This window comes from Sabethes cyaneus, chromosome 3 (assembly GCF_943734655.1).
Source record: "Sabethes cyaneus chromosome 3, idSabCyanKW18_F2, whole genome shotgun sequence".
In the NCBI taxonomy this organism is placed as follows: domain Eukaryota; kingdom Metazoa; phylum Arthropoda; class Insecta; order Diptera; family Culicidae; genus Sabethes; species Sabethes cyaneus.
The window spans coordinates 233,160,962-233,182,624 of record NC_071355.1 but is presented as its reverse complement, the minus strand read 5'-3'; the positions used below and the strand labels follow the sequence as shown (position 1 = coordinate 233,182,624).

Sequence of the window (21,663 nt, the reverse complement as noted above, 5' to 3'; positions counted from 1 at the left end):
CGAACAAATGAACCAGGATGTTGTGTAAAGTGAGTAATTGAAACAGAAAAACTATTATTTCCGTAGCAAATTCACTACCCAGCAGCTGCGTATATGCAAATTGTTGTTTACTATTTTCTTCCAGCAGTAGCTTTATCACTTCAAGTAGGATTTGAATAATGTGAAGAAATGACACAATCCACACACATATGAATGTCGATCTGTCCATGCTGGTTTACGTTTTTGCACTTATCCGCAACAGGTAGCAAGTTTTTTCTCTATGCCAACCGGTGCACCTTAGCAACGGAAGACAATCCGAGGATTGTTATTTTTTCAAAACACATTGTTTTAAAAAGATAATTTTCTTTAACGATGGCCGATAATCAGGACGTGGATAATATCAGCGATATTTCGGATTTTTCGGACGCCAGTGATGGTCGTAAGTACTTGCATTATATCTATTATTGGTTCTCGTTGCGTGTAATGAATAAATTTTAGCGAAAAAAGTTGTTGCTGTCGTAGAGGAAGTAGTTGAAGAAAGCGAAAAGCCGCTGTACAAAGATGAGGATTTGGACATGCTGGTGGAGTCGATTCGTAGCATGATTATTCTGTTCGACTACGATGAGAACGATTTCAGTGACAGTGTTACAGTGGTTGTCCGGCAATGGCTTGTCGATGCTAGTAATCCGATGTTGTTCATATTCTATGATGGAGATATTCTTTCGGCTTCCCTAGGGTTCCCTCTGTGCCCATTCATTGATTTGATGTATTTTATGAGAAAACCGGAACAAATTTTTAACGTTGTTGAGCGTTTCCATGATGACATAATGTTTGGCATGTTGCAGAGTGATATCGAAGGGACGCTGCTGGCATTGGTGGAACAGTTCTATAGTTCACTCTTTCTTTCCAACACCCAATGGACGGAAAATGTAAAAGGAAAAATTTTATCCGGCTACAATACGTTTGCAACTAATTTGACCGAGTTGCACTACAAATTGTCTGGTTTGACATTGCTTTACATACCACGCGAAGGGAACGACATGGAAGTTCAGGAAGTTGTCCTTAATCGATCGGTGATAAAACGTCTTGAAGCCGTTATAATTGATTGGACCGCTCAAATCAGATCTACTATGAGCGATACCGAGCATACTGTGCCAGGTGATCTAATATGTCCGGAGGACGAATATAATTTTTGGCAATACCGATGTAAGAGAATCTACTGTGTAAAAACCAAAAAAATTGAATATGGTTCATTTCAGATGAAGTTCTCTGTGCTATCAAAACGCAATTCCAGGAACCGAATGTACAACATATTATGAAAATACTAGAATTGGCTCAATCTCTGTACACTAAACCAATGCGAGAAGTGCTTTCCGATCTTGGAAAAGAAATTTTGAAAGCCGAATCCAACATCCCCTTTCTGAAACTTTTAGTTGATCCATGCTTTGCGATTCGTACGCTGGAGACAGAAGACGATCTCTGCTCACAGATGATATATGTTATGCATATTATTCGTTTCATCGGTTCAAATTCGACCTATCTACGGGAGGACGAAAGCATCACCAAGCTGTTTTTGTATCTGAGCAATGAAATAGTGTCCTGCTGTGTGCAAAGTATTGATATTAATAAAATTCTTACTGTATCTCCACAGTACGGAATTGAAATTTGCAACACAAAAATCAATTGCTGTGAATCGTACAAGATAATCTACGAGGAGGTAAGTACAAGCGTCAAAGAATTCATCTTCTGCATAGTTTTTGTCGAGTACAAAAGTAAATTTTAATGGGTACAATTCTAAACTGCTACACGAATTTTACAGATGCTGGAACATTACAAAAAGGAATTTGCTTGGAATCTGGATTACGCAACAATCTTCAATAAAATAAACGCGTTCATTCAACGACTGGATGATGTACTGGAAATCTGTGATGCCATGTTGATCTTTGGCAAGTAAGTATCTAGTGTCGAGTATCGAAGTACGAAACCTGTTTTCGGCTAAGGTTGTCATTCGTTTAGGTACAGCGATAGTAAATCGTACAAAAACTATCGTTTTTCCTGTAACAATGCTAAGGAATATGAGGATAAGTGCGACCGGGTTGAAAAGATCTTCGCCGATGGAATTGAAGTTATTCAATCGGTTGCGGGAATCATCCTGGATATTAACAACAAGGAGTGGTACAAACATATAGCAACGTTTCGAGAAATGCTCATGAAGCTGGACGACATAATAGAAAACTTGCTCTCCAACGTATTTTTGATGACCGAAAACCTAGAGGAAAAGGTAGACGTTCTTATAACGCTGCTGAATTTCTACAAGCGCGATAGTATCAAGGAGAGTTTTTCCAGGAAAATTGTTGAAGTGTGGAAAATATTTCACGCTGAGCTAATCATATTGTCGAAAGAAGTATCGTCCGGCATAAGCTGGTACCCTTCGCTGCTGTCGGAACACACAGGGCAATATATTATGTTGAAAATAAAATTTGAACGGATTAGTCGATTGAAGGATCTACTGGAGCGATGTAGATTCTTTCCTCATTTTGCTGAAAGTGATGAAGCACTAACGTTGTTCGAGTCGTGTGAAAAGCAGGTTAAAACTGCATTAAAGGGTTTCACTGACAGCTGGGTCAAATCCATTAATCCGGACTACGGAACGTGGTTGAATAGAAATCTTGTTAGTCGAAGTCAAACACGTCCAGGATTGTTAGAGTGCCATATTGAAAGGCGCTTGCTGGTGATCATTGATGAAGCACATTTTTTCAAAGCAGCAGGTGCTACCATTCCAAGCATTATCGACATGGAAAAAAATGAAGTCGTGAAGCAAACATTTGACAACGTTCTTCGGATTGTTATCTATTTCAATGATGTAGTTTCATCAGTTTCTGAAAAAGAACGATTATTTTTCAAACCCATGATTCAACAAACTGAAAGGAAACTTGAGCCGCTGAGAAGTAAACTAACGTGGGACGATGACTTGAATGAATTTATCGATACGTTTGTGATTAACGTGAAAGAACTTCTGGACGTAATTCAAATTTACAAGCAAGAGAATATTAAAATAGCCCGTCGGATGGAAACCATCTATCAGCTGTATTTATTTGACATAAACAAACCGCAGGCGCAGCCACTGAAAGATCTACAGAAAAACATAAGCGACCAAAAGAAAGGTTCGATTTCGGAACTTGTCCGAGTATTGTCGGAGATTAGTAAGAATATATTCTGTATATTTGAGAATTTGGGTTCTAACATACGCAGAATGACAGTTAGTTGGGCTCAGTACGTACAGAAGATCGATCGGTTGCTCAAAGCGGCAATATTCAATTCGGCTTTTATCACACTAGAGAACGTCGAAAAAGCTCTGACAAGCAACCCGTTTGCATTTCTCAGAGTTGAGCTAGTGCTGGCAAAAAACGGTATTACCTTCTACCCAACAATAGAATCGATCCAAACCGCTCTCAAACGACTGCCCGCAGAAGTGACGTCTACCATAAAAATAATTCCCAGCATGTGTCAAAAATTTCAAATTGATTCGGAGCAAAACTTGTACGAAGAATTTATGCAAGACGTTACATATCTGAAACTAGACGGAAGCATTCGACAAGCGATTGATACAACCGTGGAAGCGCTACAGGAATTCAAGGAAAAATGGCATGTATTTCGTCCATTTTGGTGTGTGAATAGAACTGCTTTCATCGAAAAGTTCAAGCTATCCAGTATGACGGCGGAATCGTTTCAAAAGAATATTGAAAAATTCGAGGAACTTCTTAACCAACTTGCAAAACAAAATGATATAACCGTTTGCAAGTGCATCGAGGTGGATGCGCTGAAGCTCAAGTATGCCATAACAAATCACATTCATGACTGGCAAAATAAATATATTGAGTATTTGAAATGTATATCCTATGGACGTATTATTGGTAAACATGATTATTACAATATAATTTGTCAGATTATTTTTTTAAACCATATTATATTTTAGAGTTCAATAAAACGCTGAATGCTAACATAGAAGCACTGAGTCTTGAACCGAAAGAAGTGGAAGAGCTCAAGCAACTGGAAGCAACGTTCAAAAATTGTTATGATTCCATTCCCGACATGCGGACTGAGATTAAAACCATCGAAAATTATTTCGACGTATTAGGTAGAGACTTTAACAATTTAGTTGATTTTGTTACTAAACCATTTTTTGATGAACAGAAAAATACGCATCTGATCTACTACCGGAAGCATCCAATTTGAGGAAAAATATACACCAAATATGGAAGCGTTATATGGATTTCATAAATCAAACGAAGGAGCAAATAGAAAACTACCAGAATCAATTCAAGCTGACAATGGCGGAAGAGGTTGCCGCTCTGAAAGTGAATGCCATTGAGATGCTGAAACTGTTGGATGTAACCATGCCGATCAGTGACGACCTGTAAGAATATTGAGAAACTTATTCTTGTGAAAGTTTACCCTTATATCCTTCCTATACCTGGCTATCATTAGGCGACCTGAAGAAGCATTCCCCATGCTCGATGAATTGTTCCGTCAATTGGAAGAACTACAAGCTCAAGAACGTATCATTAAGGCAAAAATGGAACTCCTCGGCATAGAATATCACCCATTGGATGTAAGGTTACTTATGGTTCAAACTTGTGGTTTGGTATACATGATGAAAAAACTTTCTAACTTTTACCTTTGTTTGAAAGAAGTTGGAGGATTTTACCGATTAGACTTACGGAATGAATCCAATAACGTCAAAATTTTGCAAACAGATACTGCGGCCTCTATTTTGCCTAAACTTTTACTGTCATGGCATTGTTAAACTTTTTGCTGCACAAATATTTCATGAAACGTCATCTCATATTCATATTTAGAGGTCAGCCGCATGCTACAAGTCTCATAAATAATGATTCCTATTTCTATTCCGATTACATTTCCATGCGGTTTAAGAAAAGTTGTAAGGCTGACAAGGTGAACATATATGTGCTGGGAGCCAAATTTAGGAGTAATCCCGAGCAAGATCGAGGACTCTAATGTTTTAATGTTTTAATGAGAGTAACGTACTTGTTTACAAACATTACTTAACTTTCTTAGTTGGCCTCACGTCGTATGACAAGGCCTGCATAACGTAATTCCTTCATCTAACTCGGTCCATGGCAGCCGACCGGGGTTCTATGAGCACTAAGTACTTACCAGACCTCGCTTCACCTGGTCTTGCCATCTGGTTTCGTTTTGTTTCTTCCGGATCCGACGCGAAACCCATTTTTACACAATAAGTAGGTGTTCAGCATTCTAACGACATGCCCAACGTATCCGTCCAGCTTTAACAACTTTCTGAATACTGTAGGTTCGCTGTAGAGACGCGCGAGTTAGCGGTTCATTCTTCATCTCCATACAGCCCCAAAGATGGTTTTTAGCACCCGCCGTCCGAAAACTCCGAGTGCTTGCAGGTCCTCTTCTAGCAGTGTCTCCGCTTCATGGCCATAAAGAACAAGCGGTCTAATTAGCGTTTTGTACAATGTGCACTTTCTACAGAGGTCGTCGTTTACCATGGTACTGCCTAAGCTACCTTTTGTGCTCCTTCACACAAATACTTCGTTTTAGACGTACTTATCTTCAGCCCAATCTTCTTCGCTTCGCGTTTTAGTCTGGTGTACTAATGTGCCACCGCCTCAAATGCTCTGCTGACTGCATTTACGTGGTTGACAAAGCAGAAAAGTTGACTGGATTTATTAAAAATCGTGCCCAGCATGTCGACCGCCGCTTGTCTCATCACCTTCAAATGCGATGTTAAAAAGCAGGCAGAAAAGACCATCTTCTTATCGAAGTCTACTGCGAGATTCGAATGTGTCCGACAATCCACCTGAGATTCACACAGAGCACTGAGATTCTTCCTCAGCGGGTGGATGGCTCTTTAACTTTGCTTATCGATGTGCCACCCATCTCTGCACCGATGAAGTCACTTCCTTCACAATCACGGACTTCCGCTTGCACGTCATTCAGGAGGTGTCCAACGTAGTGCTACTTGCTCCTTTCGATCACCTACGGTCGTCGGTCAAACTTACGAGATTCGTTAAGTCTTTGATATAACTTCCACGAGTCGTAAAAACGGTGGATCTGCTCCTCTTCCTAGTGGCGCTTCTTCTTCAGAAAGAGTCGGATTTGCTGTCTCCGTCTTTGTTTGTGTCGCTCCGCATTCTGACAGGTGGCTCCACGCAGCATTTGTGACCCCGCAGCATTTGTGACCCCGCAGCGTTCTTCTCTTCCACTATCTGCAGGCTCCGCTTCGCTGCTAAGGGCTGCTACAACGGTACTCCAACAGTCCTCAAGAGGGGCTCCATGCAGTTCACCCTCTTCCGGCAACGCAGTTTCGAGGGACAACGCGTAGCTTTCGGCGACATTCGGTTGTTTCAATCGCGTTAGATTATACCGTGACGGTTGCCGACTACAACAGACAGTTTTTGATGTATTTTAACTGTCACTAGGCAGAGGTTCGGATAAATGTTGGCACCCCAGTAGGTCTGGGGGATCTCCAAGTTTACCGATGGTGGAGGTTATACTGGAAAAGGTACTACCTGTATAAGTATGGTCATATTCTTGGAGATGGCGAAGTCTACAAGTCTTAGCCCATTTACAATCGTTTGCGGATGTGCGCTGATCCGTCAAATAACGGGTTTAAATTCCTTCTCCTGGCCAACCCGAACATTATTTATAGTCTCTAATGACGATTCAACTGTAAGAAACACGAGATGAACCAGCCCACGGCTGAAAATTTCGATAATAAAAGGAAAAAAAGGATATTTCCGAGGAAAATTAAAGACCGACAATTCTATGTTTCGAATTTCCAATCGCTAGTCTGTTTTCGTCGCTAGAGACTTATCCTCCGTTCGTTCCGATCAGAATTACTAATTATGATCGTTCGTTACTTCCTTGTTCTAGTGGTGCTATTTTGCAAGGATCGCTACTGTATTATAGAAGGCCCAACGTAGCTCGAAAGAGCCCTTCTTCCGTGTCGCCATACCACCTTAGATCTTCACCAAGGTTGCTCGTATACCGGCTAGTACCACGAGGAGGCAGAGGTGACCAGATAAGAGATTATGAACCACTATAGAGGTCATTCTATGTCCAGTGCACAAGGCATCCAGCCGTTTTTACCGACATAAAAGATGTATTGTGACACTTATAAACGTAACTTTTCTTTGATTTGAAGGTCCTTATTACCATTCGCAATAAGCTGGAAACCATGCAACGTATATGGCAATTTGTGGACGACTGGATTAAAGCGAAAGACATAATGTTCTGTCAAAAATATGTGGACCTAATCGAAAGATTTGATATAATCGATAGTTCTGAAGCAATTGTTAGGTACATTTGACGCAGCATAATATCTATTTGAGTTTTGATTCAATTTTTGTTTTCACGATCAGCAAACTAAATGATTTAAATTCCAAACTAGTAGAGGATGTTACTTATCCCATCTACATAACCACACAGCTGGAAGTACGCGAATTTGAAACAACAATTTCAGTAGTCATAGATATGAAGTCATCCCAGCTACGTGAAAGACACTGGATGGCAATTTCCGACATTCTAACTAGGTATGTATGAGAACCCTAAATCTCACTTAGAATTGCTATTAAATCACATATTTTTACTCGCAGAGAATTGCTTGCTGAAGCTGAGCTACTCCTAAGCGACCTTATCGGTTACTGTTTGTTTCGGCATGTTCGAGCTCTGAAAAGGGTTTGCTATGCTGCACGCAAAGAGTACGACATTGAGCTGGAACTGGAAGCAATTGAGAAGGACTCGAACCGAATTCACTACAGCATCGTCACTAATGATGAAACCTTCAGGATTGTTGATCCGGATAGATGTTTTTCTAAAATAGAAAATAACATCATGAGAATAATCCGTGTGCAGCAATCACAACATCGCTTGCCATTTGAAGATAAAATTAATTATTGGGAAGAAACGTTGAATTTTATGAAGGATTTGCTCGAATGTTTGCTGCTGATTGAGGAAGAATGCGGTTCATTGAATAACGTTTATCAAATTACGTCACTTTCAGCGGAGCTGGCTGATTTTAATGCAAGTTTTGAGTCATGCTATGACGATTGGGCCTCTATGATGAATTTTATTCGCATGGCAAATTTACGTGAGGAAATTTGTCACACAGGTAGTACAATGTTAGAACAAGCGGAAATGCTAAGAAAACGATTTGAGTCTTTGACCCGAACGTTGGAAACTATATTGGAAAACTACAGGAACACGTTCACTCGGTTCCATTTAATATCCGACCAGTTACTGATCAAACTGATCTCGTATCCGAAGGATTTTGAACTCCTAAATCAGGCAATGAATCACATGTTTGAGAACATTAGTATGTTATTGCTAAGGCAGCTGGATATTCCTCATAGAAGCATGGAAACTGAAATTACAGGAGTCCACCTGAATATAACTGAGAAGATAGATTTCGTAAGACCAATCATGCTGAGACCAGCATCGACTTGTGCTTCCATAATGATCGAGGTGGAACAGTCTATCCACGAAGCATTGAAAAACTTGTTACGCGATTGCTTGCTACACTTGAAGAGAGCCTTTTTTCGCCGAGTTGAAAGTGGTTGGCTTCAGAAGTGGATCCTGCAGATGTGCATCAAGAGTGCACAAATTGAAAATACGCTTCACATTAGAAGTGCTCTGCTACAGGCCGAGCTGCTGGGTAAACCGAAACCCCTAAGAATGCTACGTACGATGCATAATAGGGTAAGATTTTGGAAAATTTCAGTTTTTAGTTATTAATAACGATATTCTATGTATCCCAATTAGCTGTTAAAAGAACTGATAGATTCAACGAAAAGTCTAGAAAGCGAGCAAACTAACTCATTGTTAAAAACAAAATTACATTATTTGATTGTAACCGAGATAAACAATCGGGATGTGATAGATTCTTTGATTCGTGACAAAGTCGCTGGATTAAACAACTTCGAATGGCTTTCGCAAATTCGTTCCAACTGGAACGAACAAACGGGAATATGTTCAATCAGCCATATTGATTGTTCCTTCAATTATGGATACGAGTGCAAACCCTCGACTAATCCGTTGTTTGTTACACCTCAAACGAGTCGGTTAATCATGTCAATAACGAGTGCAATGAAGAATAAATTTATTCCGTATCTAATTGGCAACAATGAAGATGGAACCCACGTACTCGAAGAACTTTCAACCGAATTGGCAGTATTTCATGTTACACTTCGGTGTGATAAGGGTTGGAGCATGAAAACGATTTCCCGATATATAGCTGGAATTTTCAAACTACAAGCATGGCTAAGTTTCAGTGCGGTGGAAAATATGCCATCCCAAATACTCACAATAACAAACGAATTTATTAAAAATTCCTTCGGTAAAAGAGACAAACGAAGTACCTTGAATCTGAAAGAAGCTAAAATCGGTACTCAGTTTCAATTGTTTGCACTTACCGATGAATACTCGGCCATAGTGCCGAGTCTCGATCGAACAGTTCTGCGACCGGTTTATGCAGTCCTTCCCGATGAAGAGATAGTGCTGCAAAACATGTTATGCTCTAGCGGGCTCAAAGCATACCGACCGATTACCGGTGCGTTGAAAGTGTTTCTGAAACATATTCAATTAAATTTTGACGACAAACTGCAGTTGTGGAATTTCAAAACCATCCGAAATGCTTTGAAGCGTATTGTAGGAATTTCAACGGATCATGTACAAACGGAAAGTGAGATCGTAATTATGGCCCTGCGGGTAACAATGTTTTTTTTTATGAGAAATTGAATTACTGACTAAAATATATGATTTTCATATGTTATCTAGGAGGAATTTTCACCAGGCATGTCCGAACATGAAAAGGAGATATTCGACAAGTGCATTTCATTAGTTTTTCAAATGGACCTCAACAAAAACGACGAAGAAGGATTGAGATCTAGCATCTATCACTTTAATACACTTTTCGAAGAGTATCAAATCATTGTAGGTTTTTCTGTTACTTTACTTTAAAATAGCAACCTAAAATGATAATCATAATTATTACAGCCAACTGAATATCAGTTGTCTAAAATGGAAGAAATTATGCGCAAGTTGTCTTGCCACCGACCAATGCTTTTAACGGGTGAATCCTTCTGCGGCAAGTCCCTTCTACTGAACCTATCTTTAAAGGCATTAGGTGATAGTGATAACAACATCAAACAATATCACATCAATCCACATATTCTGGAAGCTACGGCTGATAATGGTGAATCATTCAATCGATCGAAATTTGACGAAATGATCGGCAGAATCATGGATTCGGAGAAGCACGGCCGAAAGTGTTTAATATTTGATGCGGTAGATTTGCAGCCCTGCTGGGTGGATTGCATAAGCACCCTTCAGGACCGTTTTGTAACAAACGGGCTAACCATTTTGACTAATAGAACGCCGGACTTGAGAGTCGTTGTTGAGACAGAGAATCTTGCCAATGCGACTCCATCTTTGGTAACGAAATTTGAGATTGTTCACATAGATCACAGGTTAACGACGTGGAAGGAACCATTTCTTTCCTGGTTATCGTACACCACTTATTTGACAGCCGATTGCAAGCCAGAGCTTGAAGAGTTTGGTTGCAAGTGTTTAGAAAACTTCTTTAGCTTCCGCTCGGGCTGTAACATTTCTCCAAAATATTCGGACATAAACGTGATCCAAACATTTTGTCAATTGTACGATTCAATCGCAGATAGCTGGAATGTAGAGGAATTTCTCACAGATGAAAGTATCAGAATGGAGGCTTTCAGAAAATTATTTTTCTTCTGCTGCCTATGGTCGGTTGGAGCATCCATGAATGAAGCCGACCGTGAAAAGTTCGACATATTGGTTCGGGAGCAAGTCTCCGACATCATAACGCCTTTTCCTTTAAAGGGTAATGTGTTCCAATATTTCATCCAAATTGCTAATAATTCTTCTACGTGGGTTTTGTGGAGTGTTGAACAAATTGAAAATAACGGAGTTGACGATGGGTAATACAATTATAACAATTTCGTAACATAAATTAATTATTTAAATTTCAGTCACTTCATAAATACACTCGAGAATGTCTCCTACCAGTTTATTGTGGGAAAATTATTACCTAACTCAAAACCAGTTCTAATCACTAGTGAGAACACGGTAGGAAAAAGTCTGATGATTAAGAATGTAATAGCAGTCAAAGACTCGGAGAAACAAATAAACTGCATAAGTAACTTAACTTCAAACACCCGCGCGGAGTGGATGCAAAGAATACTGTCGCGATATTCGATCAACGTTGCCAAAGGCTTGGTTTACCCAAGAGAACGCAAACAGTTGATTTGGTTCTTGGACGACTTCCACTCAGTTTTCGACCAAAACGACGTTCAAACAACAGAATTTCTACGAAATCTTATCGATAACCAATTTTGGTACGCCAAGCAGGGCATCCAAAGATTAAAGCAAACTCGTATAGTTGCAGCTATGAGGACGGTACTTTTTACCGGTCTACCAACCTCGTCAATTGCCCGGCTCCTTAACCGATTTCATATAATTTATTACGCAACATGCAGCGAAGAGGCTCTATCCTACATTTTTAGCAGAAAAATAGCGATACAGACTCGTACTAACGTTTCAGGCCCGTTGCTTAAATCCCTGGCACCGGCAACCGTTGAATTGATCCAAAGTTTGTCGGTCCGAATGCCGCCAACTCCCTACAAACCGCGGTATCAATTTTCCTTGAAAACAATCGGACGAATTTTGGACTCATTTTGCAGGATGAGTACCGAGCGGGATGTTACCGAGAAGAGTTCATTGCTTAGACTTTGGATTCACGAATGCTATCGCGAAACGTGGGACTTATTGGAGAGGGCGGATCACAAGAAGTTTTACGAGATTTTTAATGATACTGTATCGAAATATTTTGAAGCCACGCTGCATGGTCTATGCCCGGGCAACAGGAGCCCTTCGTTTTGTGCTATATCTGAAGATGGAGGAAGTTACGAAAACATGCAAGATCTTAAGCAATTTGTGTAATACAAAAATGTAATTTTATATAACTTGCAAATGTGAAAATTATTAAATTTTACAGGCGCTTCACCGAGACTTGCATGGAAATAAAGCATTGCAACGTAATTGTTCATCAAACGGCAGTAGAACATGCTGCCAAATTACTCCGAATTTTCCGAAATGGAAATGCACACATGATTTTGCTGGGTGGAGCTGGTAGTGGTCGCACAGTGATTTGCAACATTGCAGTATCGATTTTCAACTATCACCTTGAAAACTCCAAGTCCACCGATGAGCTGAAGCTTTCGTTATATCGCCTGAATATAAAAAGTACCGACAACTTGGAAACGGTAGAAAGACGATTGACAAATCTTTTCGATAGCTGTAAACACAATCGAATACTATGTCTGGTGCTGGCTGATCGAAAGGATAGGACAAACGAACATATGCTGGAAATCTTAAATAGTATTGCTACAAATGGCACTATCGATGGCTACTATCCCTGCTCGAATTTAAATCAAGATTGGACGAAAATCAGAGACAATCTACACTTTGTTGTTTGTGCCCCAGTGTGCATTGAGCAGTTCCGGTAAGTGTTTCCACATTTGTCGTACAATAAATAAAAGTATTTCACTTTGATTGGTGATCCTACGGGCTGTGTCACATAATTTAAACATTCAGCTTGATGAAAGCTGTAAAGTCGAAAGCATTAAGGATCTGTACTGAAACAATTTTTACTATACCAAAATGGCAAAAAGTCATGCGACAAAAAGATTACGGTGTGATTTTATTGGTCAGGCTGGCACCGGAAGTCCACTCCGGGACGCGATCCCACTACTGCTTACCGCGGAGACTTTTAGCTGCTGGTTTTCACCCCTCGCCCGGTTCATCTCTCTTTAGCCAACCTGAATGCATCGGGCTCCCCCATTGCACCCATATTGACGGTCAGCTTAGTGCGGACGTCCCGTCAACATGGACTTACCCGGCACACAGTGGACCCCAACCTCAAATCAGCCCGTAACCCGACCCGTGAGTAGCCACGTTACAGGAGATGCCAAGCTCCCAGTCGAAAGGCGTCGGTACAAGTAGCGCTACAGCATATTTTCCAGTCGTTCGCTTCAGTGCGCCGACTCGTGGTGTGGCTATAAATAGCTCGGCAAAGTAAAATAAACCGGTCTCTGCCTGTATGTGTACGCAAGCAGAGATATGTTAATATTAATAAATTATGTAACGTAAATTCGAATGATTGTAAACAGCATCGCTCCCCTACGCATCATAATTTTGCATAGTAGGTTGGCGAAATGTAACGTAAAATTATACACCTCCTTTTAGAGATACGTTACGTAATTTGTAAATGGTTCCTAAGAGTACAGCTCATTTGGCGTTCGCATCTTTCGGGTTAGTTATAAGCATGGTGAATGTGAATGCGACAGCGACAATGGGTGTTTGTATGGGATCAAAAGAAGCGGTAGGAAATGTTTGCCTGCTCGTAAAAATTCTGTAAGTAAAATTTCAGTTTACTCGGATATTGAGTGGCACAGAATCGAGCTAATTTTCAGTCAAATCGCAAAATTATCTTTCGATCCATCTGTGAAAAACCGAAAACCTAAAAGTTGATAGCAAGTGGCTTGACTAAACATGCTGTAAATATTTAACAGTAAACTTACCTCAATTTGATTCATTCGAAAAAAATAGTACCCGCTACTCGCATAACAGTCCAATTTTCTATGGAGCTTCCTATATAAATGTGAATGTTTTGCGAGTAGCGGCAGTATAGATACAGGCCGGGTTCGAGCATTTTTTTAGATGTTGAATGTCATATTACCAGACTGTTGAATTTCATAGAATTCTATCAATTATTGCTTCATCAAAGTTTATTTTTTGTATGTCTTAGTAGAATTCGAACGTCGAAAACACTGTTTTCACTGTGGATAATTGAATCCTAGAACAATAAGAAGCAATACTAAAAATTATTAGTTTGCATAATAAAGAAGCAGCCTAATTCCAATCTCCACCTTTTCTTAACTAATCGAACTACTACTACCTCTCCATAGGGAATTTTATCTTAAAAGTTAACAATTATTTTTCCTAGCTCCTTACATGCAACACAAATACAATTTTCTTAATAATTTATTTATATTTATTATGGGAAATAGTCTTATGTTACACTTCTTGAATGATTTTACCACACGGGACACAGTCGAATGATCAATTCCCAACTGTTTCGCGATCCATCTGTGGGGCTGGCTTGGATTTTCTAAGGCCGCGCCCCTAATTTTGTGTTAAAGCACTTCTTGCTTGGAAGCCATCTCGATAACCACTTGACAGATTGTGACGAAATTGTGCACATGTAAACATTACACTCTAAACTAGTTTTATCCAAACTTTCATCCATGAAAAGTTACATGCAAAAGAAAGTGTTGTTTTCGAGTACAGTCTTTGTGATTAGTAATTTTTTTGTTTATTTCTTACTGTAGCCTGTTAGTTTGAAACTTTTATATCAGGTCAAAAAAATCCAACAAAGAAAATAGATACATGGTGACAAGAACTATTACTAATAAGTATATTGGCACTTTTTTGTGCATGTCGTTAATTCTGCGCAAGTTTGTTCTTTCTGTGTAGCTAAAAAGCGACAGCAAATTCTTATGTAATATTGTTTATGGATTTAAACGTTGACAGTACACAAGAAAATCCGGCTTTAACCATTACCATAATTAAATCCCTAATGCGGTCTTTCCCTTGGTCTGTTAAGGAGGCATAGGAATATTGTCATCATTAGTTTTTTTATCCATTTTAAATATTTTCTCGATAACTTTTTACAGAATATTCAAAAACCGATTTCCTTCGTTATGTGCGAGTGTCACCATGAGCTGTGTGCATCCTTTAACGGAAAAAAGTCTAGCTGAAATATCGAAAAAATTCTTGAAACGAATAACGCTTGACCGTCCCATACTGCTTAGAAAGGACAACGGAATTCAGCCAGAGCGGATGGTAAGTGGCCCCAACTTGATAGAAATGATACAAAAATATTACAGATTACTTTACTTTAATTGGACCCGCAGCAACGAAAGCGAGAAAGTTTAGTCCAGAGCACCGAAGAACGCTTACAGGTGGCAACGACAGACGCGCTTTCCCGAATTCACTCGGTAGTAATGACCGATGTACCGAAATACTCCCCAAAATTGAATATACTTTGCAGTTGGTATTTCGAGATGCTACATGCATTTGAGAGGTGTGTGGTATATTGAATTTTCAGCTTTCAAAAGTTTTCACTATCAACGTTCTGTGTTTAGGGTTCTTCAATGGAAACGAAATAATTTAAGTTTGGAATACGCTAAATTCCACAATGGAATTCAGGAAATAATAGAGGCCACTCGAAACGTAACACTGCTGCAGCAGGAGCTAGAAAAACAGCGAGAAACCATAGCGGAATATCAAGCTGAGCTAGAAGAGTTTATCAAAAACATTGAACAACAAACGATCGAAGCAGATGAAAAACGTCAGGAGGTTGCAGTTAAGCGCGAGCGAATCGGTGCGGAAGAAATTGTCTGCAAACAGTTGGCAGACGTAGCGGAAGCGGATTTGGAAAAGGCCATGCCAGCCCTAAACAGTGCCATAGCCGCTCTTGATTCGCTAAACAAGAAGGACATGAATGAGATAAAATCGTACAGTCGGCCACCGGTGAAGGTAGAGCAAGTCCTTAATGCTGTAATGATTCTGCTGGGAAAAGAGCCCACGTGGGCTGAATCAAAACGGCAGCTGGGAGAGCAAAAGTTTTTGGACACTTTGCGGAACTTCGACCGGAACAATATCGGCGAAAAGACGCTGAAAATAATTGGAACCTACGCCCGGAATCCTGATCTGGAACCGAACAAAGTTGGAGTTGTGTCGAAGGCAGCTAAATCGCTCATGCTATGGGTGAAAGCGATCGAAAACTATGGCAGAGTTTACAAGTAACAAGTAAGTATCAGTAATGGAATAAAAATTGAAAAACGTATCTATATTTCAGGTATGTTGGACCGAAAATCAGAAAAATGGAAGACGCTAGAGCGTCGCTGCTTGAAAAACAAAATGCGCTGTTAAAAGCAGAACAAGAACTGGCCGAACTAGCAGAGAAACTAGCACTTCTACGAAGTGAATATGAGTATAAAATGAAGTGCAAGCAAGAGCTTGAAGAAGCCGCCAGACAAATGGCTTTAAAACTGGAAAGGGCTAAAGAACTGATAAATGGACTAGCTGGTGAAAAGATACGATGGACAAATACTGCGAACAATTTACGGAAAGTTTATTCGAACGCGATTGGAGACACGCTGCTAGCGGTAGGATGTCTCACATATTTCGGACCTTTGCCACCCACAATCCGAACTTCCATCCTGAAGCAATGGAAAATTGACGTGGAAGCCCTTGAAATACAATTTACCGAAAATTTTGTACTGTTTGAGCATCTATATGATTCGAACACACTGGAAACATGGCAAGATCAGGGTTTTCCAATTGATGATCTTTCACTGGAGAATGCTGCTATTTTACTCAACAGCACCATTCGGCTGCCATTTGCAATCGATCCGCAGGGTCAAATTCATCAATGGTTCAATCAAATGTACTGTACTGGGGGTATGGTACAATGTGATTTTGACGAGGATATCACGAGGAGATTCATAGAAACGACAGTATGCGAAGGCAATCCGCTTCTAATTTACAATATTCAGCAGCATAATGTGTTTAACCTAGATGATTTGCATGATGTTTACACGCAAGCTAGTGAGAAAACATGTGATAACATAAAAATTGAAAATGAGACTATCGACTCCGTGAACGATGATAAGAAGCATAATATGTACTTAATCAGTAATAAGAATGTAATATCGGACAACTCTTTGCTTAAAGTCGTTAATGTTGTTAACTTTATTGTCGGATTACGTGGATTAGAAGAAAAGTTACTTGGTAAGTGGAATTGTTTGAGAAAATAAATGTTTAAATATACTAATGTTTCTATGTCTTACCAACAGCTATAGTTGTGGAACATGAAATGCCCACCCTGGAGGAACGAAAAGAACAATTGATGCGCACGATATCGACCAATAAGAAAACTTTGATCGAATTAGAGGAGAACATTCTGTACATTTTGAATAATAGCACCGTGCCGCTTTTAGATAATGAAGATTTGTATAAAACATTGAATTTCTCAAGGAAAACTTCCGAAGAAATCAATTCCGGATTGGAAAACGCCGAGAGGACTAGGCAAGAGTTGGAAACATCCCGAGAAGCCTACAGCCCATGTGCAACGAGGGCGTCACTGTTGTTCGATGTCATCGACCGAATGAAGCGAGTGAATTCGTTCTATTGGTTCTCTTTGGATTGGTACTTTACGCTGTTTCTACAATCACTAGAGAAAAGTTCCAGATCTCAAAACGTAGAGGAACGTAAGAAAAGGATTAACGATTTTCATACGTATAATGCTTTCAGGTGAATGATTTTTTATTAAACTAAAAATATCGCAAACGAATTAACTAACTAACTAACGAATAATCATCTAACATTTTGTAGAAATGTGTGCTTCGCACTGAAACAACCGGATCAAAGAATTTTTGCATTTTCTCTGTGCGCTTCTCTGCTGTACGCGAACGAAGAGTTGAATGTCCGAGAGTACAATTTTCTTCTGCATGGCGCTGAAAAAATCGATCGTCTTGAGCAAGCGGAAAATCCTAGCCCCGAATGGATATCACAGGTACAGTGGGACAATATAACGGAAATTGACAAAATTCCTGGCTTTCGGGGAATTATTCAATCGTTGGAGGAAGCGAACGACGCATGGAAGTCTTGGTACATGGAAGTATATCCGGAGTGTGAAGACCTGCCCGGTTCGTGGGAACGGAATCTCAGCAAATTTCAAAAATATCTGTTGGTTCGCAGTCTTAGACCCGATCGATTGGAAGCCTGCTTGAGCAATTTTGTAAGGCGTAATCTTGGAGTAAAATTTGCTGAATACATTCATGTCAGCTTGAAAGATATATTTAGTCAGTCAACCGTGGTGACACCTATATTGCTAGTGTCATCTGCTAGTAGGAATCTGTGGAATGAAGTGCAAGCTTTGGCTGAAATTGAAAATGAAGGAAAAGTGCACTTTCTGAATGCCAATACCGTGCCAATAGCTGCTATTATTAATGATTTGAAAATGTGCGTTGAAAGCAATCGATGGTTGTTTATACAAGATTGCCACAAATCGAAATCAATAATGTTCCAGCTCACTCACATAGTAAAATATTTAAAAACCAACGACGGCCAATCAAGCTTTCGATTGTGGATGTTTTGCGATATGAAATTTACCAATATTGCAATAAATACATTACAATTGAGTGTTAAATGCATATTTAATGAACCGGAGGTACAGATCTTTTGTATGAATCTATGAAATGAAAATTCTCACGAAAAACCTTCCGTTTCAGGGAATAAAACAACATGTACATTCAGTTTACGAACATGTGGGTGAAAAGACTTTCAAGAAAATTGCAAAAAACAAACACAATAAACTACTTCGCAAGCTGTTATTTTCTTTGGCGTTCTTTCATTCAATATTTGTCGAAAGGAAAAAATTCCAAACTTTAGGATGGTTGAACCATCATTATTCAAATCTTCTGGATTTTCAGGTAGTTCAGAATACCAACCATGCCATTCACGGTATTTCATAAGAAGAATTAAACGTTTAACTTTTTTCAGATGTCGAAAAAAATACTTCTTTTTTGCATTGATTCAATGATGCCAGTGAAGGGCACTGCCAACAGCGCGGAACCTAATATTGAGGACAGCACCGGTGTATATGTTAATTCCGTTGTATGGCATTTTATAAAGGCCGCATCTGTTGAGGTTGGATACGGCGGTAAATATTTGAAAATATCTTGTTTCGAACTAGAATTCAGTCAGTCACTTTTTGTTTTATCATAATTTTTTCTATATTTGTTTAGCACACATTCGCAACGAATGGGATCGCAGGATATATGACGTCTATTGTGAGGAAATTTTTCGACCACAGATAGCAGCAACAAGCTCACATTGCACATTGGTGCCGAATGATTCATTGTACTGTTACCCACGGGACGGAAACTATCAAGCGTGCATGAACTTCATCAACAAACAAATTCCCGCTACCGACGGAGTGAACGTGTTTGGACAAAACGAAAATGCAGCCATCAAATACATGGAATCCCAATCGATGTACCTACTGCAAACCCTGTCAAAAATTGAGATTGGAGTAGCCGAAACAGAAAGTGGTAGTCAAAGCGAACAAAAAGTTGCAATAGATTATAAAAGCGTATGTATTTTGTAACGAAAAATTTAGAACTTTTAATCAGAATTTGTTTTATTTTCGGTTGGCAGGTGAAGCATGCAGTCTCAGAACTGCTGGCAACACTTCCCGTTCATCTGGATTACGACAATGCAGCCAAAATAGTTGGAGCAAACAGAACACCGGTGAGCGATTGTTTGCTGTGTGAAATTTCAACTTACAACCGAACTGTGGAATTGGTTAACCAAAACCTCAAGCAAATAATGGTTGTGCTATCCGGGGAATATCCCATGACCGACGTGTACTATCGTTTGATTATTAATGTTCACAAGAACAGAGTACCGACGGAATGGCTCACGTATCCTACAGACAACTATTTATCGGATTGGGTGATGAATTTGAAGGACAGAGTTGAATACTTTAGAAAATGGTCTGAAACCGGACAACTGTCCACTGATATTATCTTGGGACGGTTTATAAAACCTAAACGTTTTCTCAACAGTGTCCTAAAGGTAAGTAATCACTCAATTTTCCCCTCAGCGATGAATTTATCTTGCATATGGATTTCAGTTATATGCCGTCACGCACAACATTCCTGTTCTTGATCTGACGTGGAATGTGATTCCTTACAACACAATGAAACCATTGGTTCAGATTTCAATCACAGAAGGGTTCACCCTTCGAGGAGTGCACCTGGAGAACGCTAGTTGGAATCTGGAAAAACAATGCCTACGACGGCCAAGAATATTGGAGATGGTTTGTCCAATGCCGCCAATAGCGGTCAAGCCCGTCCAACGTGGCGCCGCTAGGAGGCGAAGCACTGCTACATATGTTTGTCCCTGTTTCTACGATAAACATAGGAGGGAAGAGGACTTCGTGATGGCTGTGCCCCTCAATTGTGGGGAGACTGACGAAGGTACTTGGATCAAATATTATACGGTTTTATTGTTGAATAAATGAAATAATTTATAGTGTTATTATAGTAATACTAGCTGATTGCCCGATCTTACTCGAAGCCCCTTTGTCTCTCAGTCACTTGTACATCTGTAACGAAAATTTTCATAACGCTAGAAACAAAACCCTTTTTTTTCATTTGAATATGTCTACTCGCTTTGTCAGTTTCCCTCATGTTGTCCCCCATTTACAAGTGGAAATCTGTCGGTAATCCCTATAACTCGACTCAAAACCTTTTTCACATTTTTGAAGCTCCCCCTTGCCAATGGCCATTCTATTCCCCCTTTCAGAAAACCAGCCATTTGTACAACTGCTATCGTTCCAAATGCAAGAGAAACGCACCGGTTTAACCATTTGAAACTTTCTTTTCCCTTGTAAGAGATCATCTCTTTCTTTTGTCAACCCTCCTGTGCTAATTCTTTCATGCCAAAAAACGTGTTTGACAAACGACGTTTGATGAAGAACAATCCAGAAGTTCCGGAGTAATGTCGGAACATACATTCACACTCACGTTTCTCGTCCTGTCGGTTCCTTCTCAGCAAGTCCCCCCTTCTGTTACATAGTTAATTATGCATCGGTTTGCTCCATGAAAATCTCTATAATGGAAACTAAACAGACTTTTTTTTACCACCTTTTCGTCTTCGGTGGAATCCCCCTCTTTTCTCAAAGAAGTTGCAAGAGAAACGCAACTCCTTTTACTTTTACATCTCCCCTCCCCTTGTTAGAGCTCCCCCTTTTGTCAAACTCCCAGTGCTAATTCTCTAACGTCAAGGAACATACGTGCCAAGTTTGACGAAGAACTTTTTTATTAATCTTTCAATTAATTGTGACATTTTTTGAGATGATTTTTCGGCTTTGTAGCAGTTACAATGTTTTGCTTCTAACACTTACCAAAATGTCGGCGTGTTAAAAGAAAAAGGTTGTTTTAGCTGCTATCCAGCTGAAAAATCATTCCAAAAATGTCATAATTAATCTACAGATTATTTAAAATCTTTGTTTTAGACTAATTTGAAATGTGATGTAAAAAATCTACAGTCAAAAGAGCAAAATCAAATCCAACTGTGCGCGCTACCCCTGGCTGTAACTATTTTAATTTATCGAATTCATCTAAATACCCTAAATACCTGTATGTATTTATTCTCAATACGTTAACCCTTCGGAACTATGCAAGAAAAGTCAAATTTCTAAGGTCTAAAAAGTTGTAGGTTCCTAAGCCAAGCGTCCATAGAAACATCTATGCTACCGATGCTACACCCTACGCCCGCTTCATCAGAATAAAATTGCTGTCAGTTGCCATGCGCCCCCTGCACCGCGCATATAAGCATTACGACCGGCTGGCAGTTTTTTCTCACTTTCGCTTTGCTCAATTCGTAAACAAATTGCTGAGCAGTGAATGCCGCTTGGTGAATAGTGAAGAATACATAAGAATCGCATAGCATTTTTTGCTCTTTTTA

General features: G+C 39.7%; 1 protein-coding gene across 1 annotated transcript; it reads left to right on the top strand.

Annotated features, from left to right (window-relative positions):
- Positions 1-351: 351 nt before the first annotated feature.
- Positions 352-20,215, top strand: LOC128740878 (dynein axonemal heavy chain 2-like). Its single transcript, XM_053836451.1, has 28 exons — positions 352-418; positions 478-1,185; positions 1,239-1,696; positions 1,799-1,929; positions 1,996-3,893; positions 3,956-4,117; positions 4,174-4,396; positions 4,468-4,591; positions 7,175-7,329; positions 7,392-7,562; positions 7,626-8,727; positions 8,791-9,735; positions 9,805-9,960; positions 10,024-10,979; positions 11,031-11,396; positions 11,538-11,996; positions 12,056-12,562; positions 14,796-14,964; positions 15,045-15,205; positions 15,267-15,926; positions 15,983-16,917; positions 16,983-17,439; positions 17,521-18,229; positions 18,420-18,620; positions 18,691-18,850; positions 18,936-19,282; positions 19,348-19,767; positions 19,826-20,215. The coding sequence occupies exons 1-28, from the start codon at positions 352-354 to the stop codon at positions 20,213-20,215; spliced, it is 13,197 nt and encodes a 4,398-aa protein (XP_053692426.1).
- The last annotated feature ends 1,448 nt before the right edge of the window (positions 20,216-21,663 follow it).